Genomic DNA, 20,931 nt, shown 5'->3' with positions numbered 1-20,931 from the left:
TATAATTAGGGAAGATATTTAAATAAACTGTAAAAAGGTCTCATACAAAAGATTTTAATAGAATTGCGAATTCTGCTCTGGTGCAGCGTTGATTGAAATTTGTAGCTTGCAAAATAACCATAGTTTAACTGTGGTGGTTTGCATTAATATCACATGTAACCCCATGGATTACTCCTCCTCAGGGTTGCATCAAACTAAATATGGTTTCTTTAAAAAATTATATAGTGTTTAATAAAAAAGGTACCTTACAGCAATTTAGAAACTGTATTTTTTTAATGCACATTTTTAGTAAAATAACGGTCAATCTATTTATTCACAAAGAAGAGAGTAATATTTTACATGTATCTATTATATTTACATATAAATATAATAGATAAATGTAAATAAAAAATGTTAAAAAATTGAAAACAATTCAGCTGTGACTAAATAGCAATTTTTATTACAACATTATTCTGTAAGCAAATTCACTAGGAAATATTTCACTAAAATAAAATAAAATAAAATAAAATCATGAAGTACATTCTTACTAAATTTCAGTTTGTATTACTATATTATTTTGTAAGCAAATTCATTAGGAAATATTTAACAAAAAAATAAAATAAGAAATGTTCATCCCTGCATAAACCATCTAATTTATAAAAAGTAAAATAAAATTAATTAATTAATTAATTAAATTAAATAAGACAAAATCATGAATACATAAATCATGAAGTACATTCTCACTAAATTGCAACAGTATGTTGTAAGCAAATTCACTAGGAAATATTTAACCAAAAATAAAATAAAATAAAATAAAATTATGAAGTACATTCTCACTAAGCTGCAATTTTTATTATAACATTATTTTGTAAGCAAATTCTCTAGGAAATATTTAATGAAAAATAAATAAATAAATAAATTTTCGTCCCTGCGGAAACCAACTAATTTATAAAAAGTAAAATAAAATAAATTAATTAAATTAAATAAAACAAAATCATGAAGTACATAAATCATGAAATCATGAAGTACATTCTTACTAAATTGCAATTGCATCAGTATGTTGTAAGCAAATTCACTAGGAAATATTTCACCAAAAATAAAATAAAATAAAATAAAATAATTATTTTATTTTATTTTATTTAAAATAAAAATGTATCACTGCTGAAACCATCGTTTTATAAAAAGTAATATACTTGCCTTAAAAAACACCCCACTAATTTATATGTGACCACATGACGTACATTCTCACCATTAGGTTAAAGAACTGACAAAACATTTATTCTCACATATAGCACCACTGCCTTGAGGTTTTGTGGCCTAGGTTTGTCCGAGAGCTGTGCGAGGATAGTCTCTTTTCCTTTGCTAAGCCGCATTAGCTCAGTATTTGAGCATTAGCCAGAAACCTTAAACTAACTTGCAATGATTTATATACAACTTCCATCTCCACAGAAACTGCCCGGAGCACGTCTGCATGCTTCTGTACTGCGGTACACACCCTAACTGCTACCATTTGAACTTCTTGAACACTGCAGAAAATGTTTGAGACATTCCAGCTAAACTATTTACCTGTCAACCGGCCAAAAACACAGTGTCTTTTGTAAGACCTTGTGATCGACTGGGACTGGCTAAACGGGCAGCACAGACTCATTCATCATATCAGACTGATGGTCTGCATTGTGTGCAGGAGGACATCTTCAAGACCCTGATGAGTCAGAGGACCATGACAATGAATGGCTATCTTGTTCAGAACATAAAAGAATGGGAAAGACTGCAATTTTTTCGCAATCAACATATTATGAGGTTTTCATGCTGGTTGTGTAAGAGAAACAACATCCTCTTAAATCTTAGGTTCTGCAATTCGAGCTTGTCTTTTAAATTAAATGAACATAAAATGAAGTCACATGTCTATGTCTTTGAGGAGGGACTTCCAAAGTCAACACCCAATTCTTATGCATAGATGCATGTTTAATAGAGCTTCAAGTGCAGACGTGCAAGAGCACTACACTAGACTAATTTCCTTAAAGCTGCAGAATTTATAATGAGCTGTTTTGCTATCATTTAGAAAAAGGATTACTGTTCTCCAAGACAATACACAACCAATATTTCGATGTACTTCAGCTCTCATTTGTTATAGCCCTGTTCCCTGGCAAAAGCTGCTGAGCTTTTGCTTTCCACAAACTGTGAGCAAAATCCACAGTACTTTCCATTACAAAAAATGAAAACACTACTTGAACTTTTTCAAGCTTCTCAAAGATGGAACTAAAAAGAAATTTTGGTTTTCAATCTTACTGACAGATATAGAAGACAAGACGGTACATTGTAATTACTACAGTCAAAAGTTTACATACACCTTGCAGAATCTGCAAAATGCTAATTATTTGACTAAAATAAAATGGATCATACAAAAATGCATGTTATTTTCATTTAGTAATGGTCCCACAAATTCTTTGGTTTTCCAGCATTTTTGTGTATTTTGAACCCTTTCCAACAATGACTGTATGATTTTGAGATAGCATCTTTTCAACTGAGGGAGTCATATGCAACTATTACAGAAGGTTCAAAAGCACACTGATGCTTCAGAAGGAAACACTTATGCATTAAACTTTTTGAATTTGAAGATTACAGTAGGGTGCATTTAACTTATTTTGTCTTCTTGGAAACATGTAAGCATCTTCTGTAGCTTCCGAAGGGCAGTACTAAATAAAAAAAATATATATATTTAGTCCAAATACTAAAAATGTACACATTTACATTCTGTTCAAAAGTTTTCACCCCCTGGCTCTTAATGCATTGTTTTTTCCTTCTGGAGCATCAGTGAGTATTTGAACCTCCTGTAATAGTTGCATATGAGTTGCATATAAAGTTGTTCAAATGAAGTTCTAAGTAATGCATATTACTAATCAAAAATTAAGTTTTGATATATTTACAGTAGGAAATTTACAAAATATCTTTATCGAACGTGATCTTTACTTAATATCCTAATGATTTTTCTGCATTAAAAAAAATCAATCATTGTGACCCATACAATGCATATTTGGCTACTGCTACAAATATACCCGTAAGACTGGTTTTGTGGTCCAGGGTCACATATTTTAATTGAAATGTACCAGACAATAAACAATTAAATGTGTATTTTGGATGTTTTCTTTCCACTAATCTGAAAGACGACTGATACATTATGGAAGCAAAACAGCACAAAATCTCAAAATTGACCAGTGCATGAAAAACCAGTGGTTTTGCCTGAAGCGCTTTGCTTTAATACCCAAGAAAGCAAATCAGGAACCATTGATCCCCCTAATTCACAAACACATTGCAAAACCAATGCAGAAATTTCACATTGCACATTGGGACTGCCAGAAGCTTTACAATCATATTTCTTATTCTATATTCAGAACACATAACTCTAACCACAGGAAGGGGCAGAGGGATCAATACTTAAGGCTTCCAGTGCAGGCTCTATTTCATTTTTATTGTCAAGATGTATATCACGAACAGTTGATCAGAAGCAAACCACTATGCTATATCAAGCAATCGTTATATGGAGGTTTGCAAAGTGAGAAAAAAATGTTATATTTGTAACACTGTTTAGCATAATCATCATTCTACCAAATAACTAGTTCATATAAATGCATATATATCATCAAAACTGATCAAACTGCACACAGCCCACACTCTAATAATACAGTATAACACAAAAGCCCACATTTCTGTGTCTACTTAGCAGAGAAATGACATACTAAATATTTTGTGACCACAATGATGTAGAACGTAATAATTTAGCTCTTTCTGCAGGGATTCGGTATCCTGACAGGCTCTATTTGAGGAAAAAAAGAGGAAAGAGGAAGGGTGGCAGGGAAAGGATAATGATCCTCTCCCATGTCTTCTCCAGCGATACATTACACTCCCTGTCAGTGACCTTGAAACACATCAGCGTCAGAGCGGCAGATCTCAAACTGCATATGTGTGCGTTTCAACAGTTTAAAGGAAGGAACAATGTCTTCCTGATTCATAAGCTTCATATCTGCACTCGTAGGGATTTAAAGAATGGCTTGAGCTGCCGTGCGGTTTGTGTTTTTAGCTCTCTGTGATTGTAGCTTTCTGGAGCTTGTTTTTCTTTAGAAATCTCTATCTTATTATTACTCTCTGCTGTTTAAAGTAATTAAAAACAGCTTTACTCCCAACAGACTTGTGAAATTATCCGTCACACTAATCTGACCGCTCACTTTACCCGTTAACCGCGAGTGCAGTGAGTTAGCTATTTAGCTTGCCACTGGCGACTTGCATTTACATTCACGTTCTCTACTCGCGCTCTCCTTTCTCTCTCGCGAACCGTTTCGCTTTTATTCCACAACCACGATTTGCAACAAGTTAGCATTCCGTTAGCCGATTAGCTTGCGAATCGCAATTCCTTTTACGTCCTATTCACTCCGTTGTTCCTCCTCCCATCCCTCTCTTCAAGAGTTCATCAAAACAACAGTGGTAAGTTGGAACCATTCTACAAAAACGGTGAGTAATGGCTTCTTCTTCTCTTGCTATTGTTGTCTGCACCACCTGCCACATGTATAGCTTATCTATCTCTGTCGGCAGTGAGCCTTATACATGAGATAAATGCAAGGAAATAGCTAGGCTGACAGAGAAGATTTCAGAACTAGAGACACACATCCAAACTTTAATGGAGGATAGTAAGAATGTGAAGGACTTAGATACGGCTTTGGATGTGACTAGCTCAGGGAGACATGCAAATTGTTCGGTTCCAGTAGTCACAGCGCCCGTGCAGCAGGGCAACTGGGTGACTGTGAGACGGCATAGTCGCGGGTCAAAACACAGCTCTTCCGTTCCGATCAGAACATCAAACAGGTTCTCCCCACTCAGAAACCTGATGAAAGTGCTCTAGTAATTGGCGATTCTATTGTATGGAACGTGAAAATAGAGACTCCAGCCACCATAGTCCAGTGTTTACCGGGAGCCAGAGCGCCTGACATCTTGGCAAATTTAAAAGTGCTGGCTAATGCTAAACGTAAATTCAGTAAGATTGTTATTCACGTCGGCACTAATGATGTTCGACTTCGCCAGTCGGAGATCACTAAAAATAATGCTAAAGAGGTGTGTGAACTTGCAAGTACGATGTCAGACACTGTAATATGCTCTGGTCCCCTCCCTGCTTACCGTGGTGACGAGATACATAGTAGATTGTCATCATTAAATGGCTGGATGTCAAAGTGGTGGCCGCGAAATAACATAGGTTTCATAGACAATTAGACGAGTTTCTGGGGCAGACCTGACCTGTTGAAAAGAGATGGTCTTCATCCCTCCGGATGTGGAGCATCTCTCCTATCTAGAAATATGGCACATAGTCTTAGCGTTTGCACGTGACTAACTGGGGCCCAGGTCAGGAAGCAGACAGACTGGCTAAACCGACCGTCTGCTAGCCGCCTCACGTCACAGAAATCAGTTAATTCTCAGCACATAGAGACCCTTTCACCTAGATATCACACTATAGAGACTGTGTCTGTTCCACGAGCTAGAAAATGCAATAAACGTCCAAAGCAATGTAAGAGTAACAACTGATTTTAACATCCATGTTGATAATGAAAAAGATGCATTGGGATCAGCATTTATAGACATTCTGAACTCAATTGGGGTTAGACAACACGTGTCAGGACCTACTCATTGCCGAAATCATACTTTAGATTTAATATTGTCACACGGAATTGATGTTAATGGCGTTGAAATTCTGCATCAAAGTGATGATGTCTCAGATCATTATCTAGTCTCGTGTATACTCCAGATAACTAAAACTGTAAAACTAACTCCTCACTATAAGTACGGTAGAACCATTACTTCTACCACAAGAGACTGCTTTGTAAGTAACCTTCCTGATTTATCTGAATTCCTCAGCATATCCGATAGCTCAGGAAAACTTGATGATGCAACAGAAACTATTGACTCTCTTTTTTCTAGCACTTTAGATATAGTTGCTCCTCTGCGGTTAAGAAAAATTAAGGAAAACAGTCCGACGCTGTGGTATACTGAACACACTCGTGCACTGAAGAGAGCACGACGAACAATGGAACGCAGCTGGAAGAAAACAAAACTAGAGGTTTTCCGTACAGCCTGGCGTGAATGTAACATATCCTATAGAAAAGCATTAAAAACTGCTAGATCAGATTATTTTTCATCTTTCTTAGAAGAAAACAAACATAACCCTAGGTGTTTATTCAATACAGTGGCTAAATTAACGAAGAATAAAGCACCAACAGGCGCTGAATTTTCCCAACAGCACAGCAGTAATGACTTCATGAACTATTTTACTACCAAGATAGATACTATTAGAGATAAAATTGTAACTATGCAGCCATCCGCTACAGTATCACATCAGATATGCTATAAATCTCCTGAGGAACAATTCCATGCATTTTCAACTATAGGAGAGGAAGAGGTTTCTTCTCTCAGAGCAAAAACCGCCATTAACTTATTAAATCATCTAAACTGACAACATGTATGTTAGACCCTATTCCATCTAAGCTACTAAAAGAGGTGCTTCCAGAAGTCATAGATCCTCTTCTGAATATTATTAATTCGTCACTATCGTTAGGATATGTCCCCAAAACTTTCAAACTGGCTGTTATTAAGCCTCTAATTAAAAAAACTTAACTTGATCCCAATGAATTAAACAATTACAGACCAATTTTAAATCTCCCTTTTCTGTCAAAGATACTAGAAAAGGTAGTGTCCTCACAATTGTGTTCTTTCTCAGACAAAAATGGTATCTGTGAGGATTTCCAGTCAGGTTTTAGACCGTATCATAGTACTGAGACTGCTCTTATTAGAGTTACAAATGATCTTCTCCTTTCATCCGATCGTGGATGCATCTCTCTATTAGTACTACTGGATCTTAGTGCTGCGTTTGATACTATTGACCACAACATTCTTTTAAATAGACTTGAAAATTATGTTGGCATTATTGGTAGTGCACTGGCTTGGTTCGAATCGTACCGCATCAATTCGTAGCAATGAATGACGAGGTATCATATCAATCACAAGTGCAGTATGGAGTACCTCAAGGCACTGCATTGCAATTTACAACCATAGTCAGCTAGTTTTATACAGAGATACGGGTGAGATTCTTTACTACATGTATGCCACCTGCAAAAAGATGCAAAGGTGACATCTGGAATAGGTCGAGCGATGGAGAAGAATCTCCCTCTGATGTCCTGTCATGGGTGACAACATTAATCTCATCCTGCTCCTCTGCAGAGGTAGCTTGGATTTCATCCAGGGGAAGAAAAAAAAACAGAGAGGCCCAAGAGCAAGTCCTTTATTGGTCGATGTAAGACAAACTAAAGCAACGGAAGGATTTCGCCTTCAAATGACAGACATTCTGATGCATATTAAAATGTAATGTGGAGGCAATTTAAGATTTAAGAAAAACAGAAAACGTCACAGGCGTCTCTATTAATCTACTATTTTCCCATCACTAGCATTATCGCGAATAGTACCACTTGTATTTCCTCCCTTAAAAAATCCCTTGATTCTGTTTCCCATCCTTTAATAGAAAACTATGTGAAGCAACAGTTTCTTTCTTCTCCAAATTGTCGCGCAGCCAAACTGTTTTTGTTCTTGGCCAGAGAGTCAGCGTTTCCATGGTGCATAGCAGGACACAGCGGGTGAGAGCTCCATTCAGAGGGAGAACGAAACAAATAGAGAAGGAAAAATAAAGAGGGGGAGATTGAGAGACATTATACTCACAGTGTACAGCTCGTTTGTCACTTTCACCAGCTCCTCGTGCATCTGAATGCCAATTTCTTTACTCTGCAACACACACACAAATAAAAAAAATGGGTCAGAAATTAGTCAAACTCTAAACTCTGTGGTGACAATACATTATAGATTAGAATATTTTCTAAAACAACAATAACAAAGGGACAAAAACATCTAGAAACATTAAAACCTCATTTCCTATATGCCAGACAACAAGTATTGCTCATTCAGTTCTATTAATAACTTTACAACCCCATGTGTCATATTAAAGATGTTGTTTTTCTATTTTTATAGACTGGTATGTATAGATGTAGCACGAATATCCGCTCTTTTTTACTTGACCAAAATCCAAAATTCAAGCTTAAAAAAATATAATTTCAAATGGAAATTAAGGTTTTAGAGGAAAACATTCAGGATTTTTCTCCATTTAGTGGACTTTATTGGAAGCCAACGGATTGAAGGTCCAAATTGCAGCTTCAAAGGGCTCTACACGATCCCAGCCAAGGAATAGGGGTCTTATCTAGCGAAATGATCAATCATTTTCTAAAAAAAAAAAGAAGAATTTATATATTTTTAACCACAAATGCTCATTTTACACAAGCTCTGCGTCCACGACTTCAAGCTTTGCGTAACCACATTGGAAAGGTCATGTGTGACGTAGGTGGAAGTACCAAAAGTCAAGCTGTGTAAATGATCCACAACTATGATTTTTTTGTTTTGTGATAGCTGTTTAAGAGTTGCTTGTTTGTCCTGAACAGTTAAACAGCCTGCTTTTCTTCAGGAAAATCCTTCAGGTCCAACAAATTTTTTGGTTTTCCAGCATTTTTGTGTATTTGAACCCTTTCCAACAATGACTGTATGATTTTGAGATCATTTTTCACACTGAGGACAACTGAGGGACTATGCAACTATTACAGAAGGTTCAAATGCTTACTGATGCTTCAGAAGGAAACACAATGCATTAACAGCCGAAGATTTTGAAGGTCAGTGTAAATTTAACTTGTACTTCTTGGAAACATCTTCTGTAGCCTCTGAAGGGCAGTACTAAATGTATATAAAAATATTATATTTAGGCAAAATAAAAAAAAATGTACACATCTCCATTCTGTTCAAAAGTTTTCACCCCCCGGATCTTAATGCATGGTTTTTCCTTCTGGAGCATCAGTGAGCATTTGAACCTTCTGTGATAGCTGCATATGAGTCCCTCAGTTGTCCTCAGTGTAAAAAAAAGATGGATCTCAAAATCATACAGTCATTGTTGGAAAAGGTTTAAATACACAAAAAATGCTGTAAAACCAAAGAATTTGTGGGACCTGAAGGATTTTCTGAAGAACAGCAGTTTAACTGTTCAGGACAAATAAGGGACTCATGAACAACTATCACCAAACAAAAAAAAAACAGCTGTGGATCATTCAGGTAACAACACAGTATTAAGAATCAAGGGTATGTAAACTTTTGAAAAGGGTCGTTTTTATCAATTCAGCTATTATTTTCTCTCTTGTGGACTATATGTAAACATCTTTTATGTGAAATATCTTATTGAGGTCAGTACTAAATAAACAAAAACATGCATTTTGTATGATCCCTTTTGATTTAGGTAAAATAATTAACATTTTGCAGATTCTGAAAGGGGGGGTGTAAACTTTTGACCTCAACTGTACCTAAATAAAGCACACTGCAGACTACATCCTGAACTTCCTTTCCAAATAAGGTATATTATATTCATATTTCTGTTGTTTCAAACAACAAAATTTGCTTAAAATGCGGTATTTAATTTGATGTTCTTTTGATGTTCTATCATCATCAGGCTGGAGGCTTTATGTTTTTCATCGCTGTATGGTGGTGACTGCACTATATTGCCACAAAATGTCAAAAAGCCTCAAGTTTTAATCAATCAATCATTTGATACAATGCTTTTCAAAAAACCTCTGCAGCATCATATCCTGCGTTTTTGTAAACAGTGGTTCAGACAGGGACCAGGCTGATTCAAATACTCTGACTGTGACACTGAAAACTGCTTATGCATTCCTGTGGTAAAATAATAATTTAATATTGCTATAAACAAGTTAACTGGAAACAAGACAACTCTAGGAGAGGAGAAAAACATTCTGTACCTCCTCCCACACAACATAACTACTCCTGCTTACATGCATGCACATACACACACCTGCCGCCGTGTGAGCTGAGAAAAACTACTGCATTTAACTCTAAAGTCAGTGCACAATCTGGCAGAAATTGGAGGGCAAGAACCCCAGGGAAGCTGAAAATTGTTCACTGCAAGCACAAGTTTTTTCATTAAGCACAAAAGACAGAGACTGGCCTAGATAGACACATTCAGACACACACAAAAAAGTCTGGTAGAACTCCCATGCTCACAGAATCTACAGGTACGAGCATCACCTTTCCTGTCAACAGTTCAAAAGCTGTGCGTAGGTGCATTTCTCTGAGGAGACAGTGCCAAAAAAAAGAAACAATGCAAAGGATAAAAAGAAAATAAAACATGATATCAAGTAGTATGCAAAACAGATTTTTCTGGAGTAACACCAGTGCAAGAACAGCATTATTTTTGACTAAAACTTAAAACGGCTAATTTAAAACATTTATTAATACTGTAATAGTAATACTAACACACTACTGGAATGCTCCACTCTGCACAAAGAACATTTTGTGATATTTTGATGCAATAGAGAGCTGTCATATTGTAAAACATAATGCTGAAGCTTGATCCCAGTCTGCTTGAATGAATTACCCCAGTAGCCCTCCAGTGCCCTTTTATGTTTGTAAAGCATAATGGACCATAATTCCCAGCGATCAATAAAGGCTACAGCATGTTTATAGTCAGGGCTGTGCTTAGGCAAAAATAATCTCTCTCTAAACATGAATGTTTACATACACACTTATCCCTGCGACCAATTTACACATCTAGTCATCCATACTAATGGGATAAGCACCTTACAATATTTCATGCATATGTTTTGATTTTGTTTTTAGCAAACATGTCAACTCAATATAGCACAATATCTGATGAAAGAGATTAAATGCTTGAATAAAAAAAAGTCATCAAGCAAATCATATAAACAAATAATCACTGCTCAAGAGACTGTTTGAGTATAAAACTACATAAAAATGTGGATAGTATAGATCAGGTTTTTTATTTATTTATTTTGATATATTTTATTTATATATATATATATATATAATAATTTAATGAGAAACATTTTTATTTAGGGATGTACTAATATTAAAATTAAATATTTAAATAAGCAATTTCATGTTCATTTTAAAATTAAAACAAAAACTAAAATCAAGGATTTGCTACAAGTAAATTTAGGCACCACAACACAACACAAGATACAGTATAAAAAATATACAATTTGAGATCTGCTAAAGTATCATGATAAAATTCTGATTATATGTTCATATGTTCAGAAGTTACTAAGGGGAAATTGCATAAGACAGGACATTATATCTTGCAAGATAATGAGGTGTTCCCTTTTTCTTTATCTTCTCAGAAACCCACTGCAAATTCATGCTTTTGCTGAGCCAAATCAGGCATTATTTAACAGACCGTGGGGATTGAGAATCCGTATTACTGCATACATCACATTCACAGCAGAGAATATATGGCAACAGCTCTCAGTGGAAACCTCTGATGCAATATTATGAAAGAGCCAAAGCCACTGACACACTGCAGTCTCTTGCCGCTGGTAACACTAGTGTAAGACCGTTCAAAATGCTGTCAAGCTACAGTACATGTTTCCCAGCTGTCTTTGCCGCTCATTCATCCTCATCCGACCCGCTAGCGAACCGTTCCGCTGACCTCAGGTTTACGTTTCTCATCTCTCTGTGTGCTGGAATCCTCTGACGTGGACAAAACTGCTGTTAGTGTTTACTAACTGCTATTGAACGTAGCAAACACGTAATTAAGCAAAAAGTTAAAATAAGAGCTTAAGGATGTAAGGAAGGCTACTCATTATCATTCCAGACGGAAGACTCATGTTGCTAGACTGGTGATTCTCAACTGCTTTGGTTTTAGGACACACGTTTTACACTGGACACTATGGAAGCCCGTTTCCACCAATGAATAAAAAATAAAAAAAGGTAAACTGCGAGTTTATATCTCACAATTCTGACTTTTTTCTCACAAGTGCAAGTTTATATCTCGCAATCTTTCTAATTCACAATTGCAAGTTTATATTTCACAATTCTGACTTTTTTTTCCAGAATTCTGAATTTATATTAAAATTCTGACTTCATAATTCGCAATTACAAGTTATATCACGCACAATTGTAAGTTTAAAATCACGCAATTCTGAGAAAAAAGTCAGATTTCCGAGTCTATATCTCGCAATTCTGACTTATAATTCGCAATTGCGAGGTTATATCACATAATTCTGGGAAAAAAAGTCTAAATTGTGAGTTTGTATCACACAATTCTGAGAAAAAAGTAAGAATTGTGAATTTATATACCACAATTATCAGGGAAAAAGTCAAAATTGTGAGTTTAAATCACACAAATCTGAGAGAAAAGTCAGAATTTCGAGTTTATATCTTGCAATTCTGACTTACAATTCGCAATTGCGAGGTTATATCACATAATTCTGTGAAAAAAGTCAGAATTGTGAGTAAGTATCACACACTTCTAAGAAAAAAGGCAAAATTGCGAGTTTAAATCAGGCAATTTGAGGGAAAAAAGTCAGAACTGTGAGTTTGTATCACGCAATTTTGAGAAAAAAAGTCAGAATTCCGAGTTTATATCTCACAATTCTGACTTATAATTAGCAATTGCGAGGTTATATCACGTAATTCTGTGAAAAAATCCAGAATTGTGAGTTTGTATCACACAATTCAGAGGAAAAAAAAGTCAGAATTCCAAGTTTATATCACGCAATTATCGGACAAAGTTCCGAATTTTGAGTTTGTATCACGCAATTCTGAGAAAAAAGTCAGAATTACAAGTTTATATCACGCAATTCTGAAGAAAAAAAATCTGAATTGCGAGATATAAACTCGCAAAAAAAATCTGAATTGTGAGATAAAACGTAACAATAAGCTTTTTTATTTTTTATTCTGTGGTCAAAACAGGCTTTCATAAATCCAACTGTACCAAAAAAGCACCAAAATTAATAAAAAATGTCACACATTAAATGTAAAAACATTTTTATGAACCGTGAGAAATGTTTTATTGCCACAGTGTTGTAGATATGATTATAAATGATCAAATTTCAGGTCAACTCCTTTAAATCAGTTCATTTTTGTAAATCCAAACGCACTGTACAACACAACAAGTGTTGTTCTATTCATGAACAAGTATTGTATTATTGTACATTTGTGGTATTGCAGGTCAATTTTATGGGTACACTCATGAACCTGAGTACAAATTTCGTTCTCATGTGTCAACATTCATAGAATGACAATACAAAAACTGGACTGAATTGAACTGACTCTTTTGAGCCAGTCTTTTTAAAGAATCAGTCAAGAGTTTTAGAATTTTATAATAATTTTACTAGATATAATAGTTTGACACTTGAAACTATTGTAATTTTATGTTCACATATTATTAACACTTATTATTATTTTTTAAAAGCAAAATAGACATTCTATAGACAAAACAAACTGAATCAAATCACCAAATCTGCAAAGATAAGCAGTCCTGTTTATAAATATGAGCCTGTCACATCACAGCAGTATTTAAGCATGCATCCATACAGAGTAGGGTATCTTAGGTGACCTTGAGTATGCTCACTGCAAGCAATTAACAGTTTCCCAGGGTGCTCTGGGTGCTTTTATTGGTTCACAGTCACCTCACTGAACCACTCTCGTATGAATGGCGGCTGGAATGGAGGCACAGGGCCTCACCTACAGGAAAAGCAGCCAGGTGTAAACACGCTAGTAGTGTTTGGATTACACCACAGGAATCCAGGCTATGTGTTGACAGCGTTCCAACTCATATAGTCCAGACCCCATAAGTCACACCACGGAGAATACAGCCAGTGGCGGCACTCCTCACCACAGTATGACTTTAACTCAGAGGATGTGCATAAATAGGCTGTAGTCACACTGTGAGACAGCATGCGTTTAGACATGCACATTCATTTTGTCGCATACCATCCCTACACACCGTCTGCAAGCATTTAAAATCAGCCTAAAATTCCAGCAGAACAGTTAAAACAAGAAGGTAGGAGGCAGACGTTGCTGTGCTAAGAAAAATGTCTGCCAAAAAAATTGCATGCAAATGTATGAAGTCACCTGGCTCTGTGAAAGAATACATAATGGTTTTGGAGTGGGTGTTATGGTTTTCCACATTTGGAAAGTTTTAGTGTTTCCTATGGAAGATTTGTGACTTTTAATTACACAATTCAGACATTTGACCTTGCAATTTTGAGTTCATATCTCATAAGTCAGACTTTTTCCTATGCAATTTTGAGTTTATATCCCACAATTCAGACTTTCTTGCTTGCAATTCTGAGTTTGTATCTCACAATTAAGACTTTCTGCTTGCAATTCTAAGCTTAAATCAGACAAGACATGTTTTTTTAATTTTGAGTTTATATCTTACAATTCAGACTTTTTTCTTGCAATTCTAGGTTAATTTCTCATAATTCAGACTTATTTCTTGCAATTCTGAGTTTATATCTCACAATTCAGACGTTTTGCTTGCAATTTTGATTTTATATTTCACAATTCAAACTGTGTGCTTGCAATTCTGAGTTTATATCTCACAATTCAGACTTTTTGCTTGTGATTCTGAGTTTATATCTCACAATTCAGACGTTTTGCTTGCAATTTTGAGTTTATATCTCACAATTCAAACTGTGTGTTTGCAATTCTGAGTTTATATCTCACAATTCAGACTTTTTGCTAGCGATTCTGAGTTTATATTGCACAATTCTGACTTTTTGCTTTTATATCTCACAATTCAGACTTTTTGCTTGCGATTCTGAGTTTATATTGCACGATTCTGACTTTTTGCTTTTATATCTCACAATTCAGACTTTTTGCTTGCGATTGAGTTTATATTGCACAATTCTGACTTTTTGCTTTTATATCTCACAATTCAGACTTTTTGCTTGCGATTCTGAGTTTATATTGCACAATTCTGACTTTTTGCTAGCGATTCTGAGTTCATATTGCACAATTCTGACTTTTTGCTTTTATATCTCACAATTCAGACTTTTTGCTAGCGATTCTGAGTTTATATTGCACGATTCTGACTTTTTGCTTTTATATCTCACAATTCAGACTTTTTGCTTGCGATTCTGAGTTTATATTGCACAATTCTGACTTTTTGCTTTTATATCTCACAATTCTGACTTTTTGCTTGCGATTCTGAGTTTATATTGCACAATTCTGACTTTTTGCTTTTATATCTCACAATTCAGACTTTTTGCTTGCGATTCTGAGTTTATATTGCACAATTCTGACTTTTTGCTAGCGATTCTGAGTTTATATTGCACAATTCTGACTTTTTGCTTTTATATCTCACAATTCAGACTTTTTGCTAGCGATTCTGAGTTTATATTGCACAATTCTGACTTTTTGCTTTTATATCTCACAATTCAGACTTTTTGCTTGCGATTCTGAGTTTATATTGCACAATTCTGACTTTTTGCTTTTATATCTCACAATTCAGACTTTTTGCTTGCGATTCTGAGTTTATATTGCACAATTCTGACTTTTTGCTTTTATATCTCACAATTCAGACTTTTTGCTTGCGATTCTGAGTTTATATTGCACGATTCTGACTTTTTGCTTTTATATCTCACAATTCAGACTTTTTGCTTGCGATTCTGAGTTTATATTGCACGATTCTGACTTTTTGCTTTTATATCTCACAATTCAGACTTTTTGCTAGCGATTCTGAGTTTATATTGCACGATTCTGACTTTTTGCTTTTATATCTCACAATTCAGACTTTTTGCTTGCGATTCTGAGTTTATATTGCACAATTCTGACTTTTTGCTTTTATATCTCACAATTCAGACTTTTTGCTTGCGATTCTGAGTTTATATTGCACAATTCTGACTTTTTGCTTTTATATCTCACAATTCAGACTTTTTGCTAGCGATTCTGAGTTTATATTGCACAATTCTGACTTTTTGCTTTTATATCTCACAATTCAGACTTTTTGCTAGCGATTCTGAGTTTATATTGCACAATTCTGACTTTTTACTTTTATATCTCACAATTCAGACTTTTTGCTAGCGATTCTGAGTTTATATTGCACAATTCTGACTTTTTGCTTTTATATCTCACAATTCAGACTTTTTGCTTGCGATTCTGAGTTTATATTGCACGATTCTGACTTTTTGCTTTTATATCTCACAATTCAGACTTTTTGCTAGCGATTCTGAGTTTATATTGCACGATTCTGACTTTTTGCTTTTATATCTCACAATTCAGACTTTTTGCTTGCGATTCTGAGTTTATATTGCACAATTCTGACTTTTTGCTTTTATATCTCACAATTCAGACTTTTTGCTTGCGATTCTGAGTTTATATTGCACGATTCTGACTTTTTGCTTTTATATCTCACAATTCAGACTTTTTGCTAGCGATTCTGAGTTTATATTGCACGATTCTGACTTTTTGCTTTTATATCTCACAATTCAGACTTTTTGCTTGCGATTCTGAGTTTATATTGCACAATTCTGACTTTTTGCTTTTATATCTCACAATTCAGACTTTTTGCTTGCGATTCTGAGTTTATATTGCACAATTCTGACTTTTTGCTTTTATATCTCACAATTCAGACTTTTTGCTAGCGATTCTGAGTTTATATTGCACAATTCTGACTTTTTGCTTTTATATCTCACAATTCAGACTTTTTGCTAGCGATTCTGAGTTTATATTGCACAATTCTGACTTTTTACTTTTATATCTCACAATTCAGACTTTTTGCTAGCGATTCTGAGTTTATATTGCACAATTCTGACTTTTTGCTTTTATATCTCACAATTCAGACTTTTTGCTTGCGATTCTGAGTTTATATTGCACAATTCTGACTTTTTGCTTTTATATCTCACAATTCAGACTTTTTGCTTACGATTCTGAGTTTATATTGCACAATTCTGACTTTTTGCTTTTATATCTCACAATTCTGACTTTTTGCTTGCGATTCTGAGTTTATATTGCACAATTCTGACTTTTTGCTTTTATATCTCACAATTCTGACTTTGCTTGCGATTCTGAGTTTATATTGCACAATTCTGACTTTTTGCTTTTATATCTCACAATTCAGACTTTTTGCTAGCGATTCTGAGTTTATATTGCACAATTCTGACTTTTTGCTTTTATATCTCACAATTCAGACTTTTTGCTAGCGATTCTGAGTTTATATTGCACAATTCTGACTTTTTACTTTTATATCTCACAATTCAGACTTTTTGCTAGCGATTCTGAGTTTATATTGCACAATTCTGACTTTTTGCTTTTATATCTCACAATTCAGACTTTTTGCTTGCGATTCTGAGTTTATATTGCACGATTCTGACTTTTTGCTTTTATATCTCACAATTCAGACTTTTTGCTAGCGATTCTGAGTTTATATTGCACGATTCTGACTTTTTGCTTTTATATCTCACAATTCAGACTTTTTGCTTGCGATTCTGAGTTTATATTGCACAATTCTGACTTTTTGCTTTTATATCTCACAATTCAGACTTTTTGCTTGCGATTCTGAGTTTATATTGCACGATTCTGACTTTTTGCTTTTATATCTCACAATTCAGACTTTTTGCTAGCGATTCTGAGTTTATATTGCACGATTCTGACTTTTTGCTTTTATATCTCACAATTCAGACTTTTTGCTTGCGATTCTGAGTTTATATTGCACAATTCTGACTTTTTGCTTTTATATCTCACAATTCAGACTTTTTGCTTGCGATTCTGAGTTTATATTGCACAATTCTGACTTTTTGCTTTTATATCTCACAATTCAGACTTTTTGCTAGCGATTCTGAGTTTATATTGCACAATTCTGACTTTTTGCTTTTATATCTCACAATTCAGACTTTTTGCTAGCGATTCTGAGTTTATATTGCACAATTCTGACTTTTTACTTTTATATCTCACAATTCAGACTTTTTGCTAGCGATTCTGAGTTTATATTGCACAATTCTGACTTTTTGCTTTTATATCTCACAATTCAGACTTTTTGCTTGCGATTCTGAGTTTATATTGCACAATTCTGACTTTTTGCTTTTATATCTCACAATTCAGACTTTTTGCTTACGATTCTGAGTTTATATTGCACAATTCTGACTTTTTGCTTTTATATCTCACAATTCTGACTTTTTGCTTGCGATTCTGAGTTTATATTGCACAATTCTGACTTTTTGCTTTTATATCTCACAATTCTGACTTTGCTTGCGATTCTGAGTTTATATTGCACAATTAAGACTTTTTTCCTTGCAATTCTGATTTTATATCTCATATTTCAGATGTTTCTGCTTGCAATTTTGATTTTATATTTCACGATTCAGACATTTTTGTTTGTAATTCTCAGTTTATAGCTCACAATTTAGATGTTTTTGTTTGCAATTCTGAGTTTATATCTCACAATTCAGACTTTTTTAGCAATTCATAGAAAACAGCAAGATATGAAGTCATAATTATGAGATATGGACTCAGAACTGCGTATATCTAACTTGGAAATCTCAGAAAAAGGTAAACATTGTGAGATGATATAGCTTGCAATTGTGAGAAAAAAGCCAGAAATGTGAAAAATCTCAATTGTGAGAATTCAGAATTGCGAGTTTGTATGTCACAATTATTTTTCTCGGAATTGCAAGAAAAAGCCAGAAATGTGAAATAAAAAGTCAAAATGACACTTTTGTTTTATCCCATGGCGGAAACAAGCTTTCATAGTCTCCAGTAGGTTTACTGCAAGAGAACCTTTTTTACTTTTTATGCTTTATGGCATTTAGTCCATATTCTAGTGCACTCCTAAAAGTCTTGTTTCCATGGATGTATACAAATTTACACAACCAGTACTGAATCCCACAATGCAATAAAAGTTATTTTTTATTTTTAATCCAATTATGTGCTAAAAAAAAAAAAAGTCTTGGCATTAAATAGTCTAATCAAATAATAAATATCAACAGAGAGGTGAGTGATAGCTAAAAGTGAACATGAGGTTATCATGGTATTTAAATAAATGTGAGAAGAAAAAAAAAAGATGTCAAAGCCTCAAACCTTTTTGAAGAGCCGGATGACGTCCTCGCTGATCTGAGCCAGACGAACGATGACATTGTTAATGTAGATGTCGTTAAGTGTGGCATGATCTCGGCTTTCTCTCCGAGTCTGGTTCAAAACCAGATACCAGCAGTTTACTGAAGAAAGGAGGTGTTGTTCTTTCCTGGAAGGGCAGAGAAAGGGATAATCATGTTAAACACTGTGATAAGTTAGCTTGCTTGCTTTTTTGCATTTCCCACTGAAATGTTTGGCTTGTTCTCCACATAATGTATAATCTTCCCATAATTGTCAAGATTGTCCAATGAAATTCACACTGTACAATACATTTTTTCCCGTGCTGAGTAAACTTCTCTTTACTGGTATCATCTTCTTATAAAATAACCAATGTAGTCATATTTAATCACTGTTGTGTGGTATTGGAAAGAAATAGTTTATCCAAAATCGAAAATTTACCGTCAACCGTTTGGTTATATATTGGTAATATCTTCTTTTGTGCTGAAGTTTTTGGGTGAACTATCACTTTAAGTCTCCTATACCACACATGCAGTACTCAGCACCTGACAGTAAACTGATCACTTAATACCTTAAAACTGCTAAAAATAATGACGCTGAGACAGAAATCGTCCTAGCTTGAACTTAATCAGCTTTCGGGACCATAAGCTTGTTTTCTGTGCTAACCCTTCACTTCGTTCCTTAGTCCTATCTTCTTAACCAATCAACAAGCTGAAGAACGACAAATGCAAAAATAAATAGCTGAGTTGAGAGTATCGAGAGCAGAGAGATAGCAGGATGAGGCTTTGGATACGCGACACAAGGAGCAAAGGCAATTACTTCAGAGAGTTTTGGACTAAGGGGAGAACATCAAAGTGTGGCCTCTTGCAAGAGTTAGTGAAATGCTAATCGCTGCTAATGAGGAACGTATATCTCCCTGCTGCATGTGGCGAACGTTATTAGCCCTGTAATCTGCCCACAAATGAGGATAAACAGTAAACAAAGAAGCATATGCCAACCGGTAGCCTATTAATGCTGATCTCTGGGAGCTTGACAAGCTTACCCAAAACAAACCCTGCGTAACTTAACATATAGAGACTTCTACAAGTATTCTGCAAGTTGATTCCAAAGGATGATGTGAAACTGAAGACTGAAGTAATGTATGCGGAAAATTCAGCTTTACATTACAGGAATAAATCACAATTTTACTCTTTTTTTATTAAACACAGATGAAGTCAAAAGTTTACATACACCTTGCAGAATCTGCAAAATGTTATTTATTTGACTAAAATAAGAGGGATCATACAAAATGTATGTTTTTTTTTAATTTAGTGGTGATCTGAATAAGATATTTCACATAAATGACGTTTACATACAGTCCACAGGAGAAAATAATAGCTGAATTGATAAAAATGAGCCTGTTCAAAAGTTTACATAACCTTGATTCTTAATACTGTGTTTTTACCTGAATGATCGACAGCTTTTTTGTGTAGCATTTTTGTGTATTTTAACCCTTTTCAACAATGACTTTTTGATTTTGAGATCCTACTTTTCACACTGAGGACAACGGAGGGACTCATATGCAACTATTACAGAAGGTTCAAACGCTTAGTGATGCTCCAGAAGAAAAACAATGCATTAAGAGCCGGGGGGTGTAAACTTTTGAACAGAATGAAAATGCGTAGAAATGCGCACTAAATTTCATATTTTTTCATTTAGTGCTGCCCTTCAGAAGCTACAGAAGATACCTACATGTTTCCCAGAAGACAAAATAAGCTACATTTACAGTGATCTTCAAATTCAAAAAGTTTTCACCCACCGGCTCTTAATGCTTTGTGTTTTCTTCTGAAGGAAATATATTGTCATTTTTATAAATTAAACTATTATTTTCTCTTGTGGACTATATGTAAACATATTTTATGTGAAATATCTTATTCAGGTTGGTGCTAAATAAAAAATAACATGCATTTTGTATGATCCGTCTTATTTTGTTAAAATAATGAA

General features: G+C 34.7%; 1 protein-coding gene across 1 annotated transcript in view; it reads right to left on the bottom strand.

Annotated features, from left to right (window-relative positions):
• The window catches only part of srgap3 (SLIT-ROBO Rho GTPase activating protein 3), a 132,753-nt gene that overhangs the window by 62,381 nt on the left and 49,441 nt on the right, over positions 1-20,931 (bottom strand). The window contains exons 3-4 of the mRNA XM_073852569.1: positions 18,937-19,099; positions 7,729-7,791 (exon numbers count right to left, since the gene is read on the bottom strand). Coding sequence (XP_073708670.1) covers positions 7,729-7,791; positions 18,937-19,099 — 226 coding nt within the window. The remainder of the gene's footprint in view (positions 1-7,728; positions 7,792-18,936; positions 19,100-20,931) is intronic.

Source organism: Garra rufa, chromosome 12, assembly GCF_049309525.1.
Source record: "Garra rufa chromosome 12, GarRuf1.0, whole genome shotgun sequence".
NCBI lineage: Eukaryota > Metazoa > Chordata > Actinopteri > Cypriniformes > Cyprinidae > Garra > Garra rufa.
Note: the sequence above shows the minus strand (reverse complement) of the source record. Positions and strands in the feature narration are given on the sequence as shown.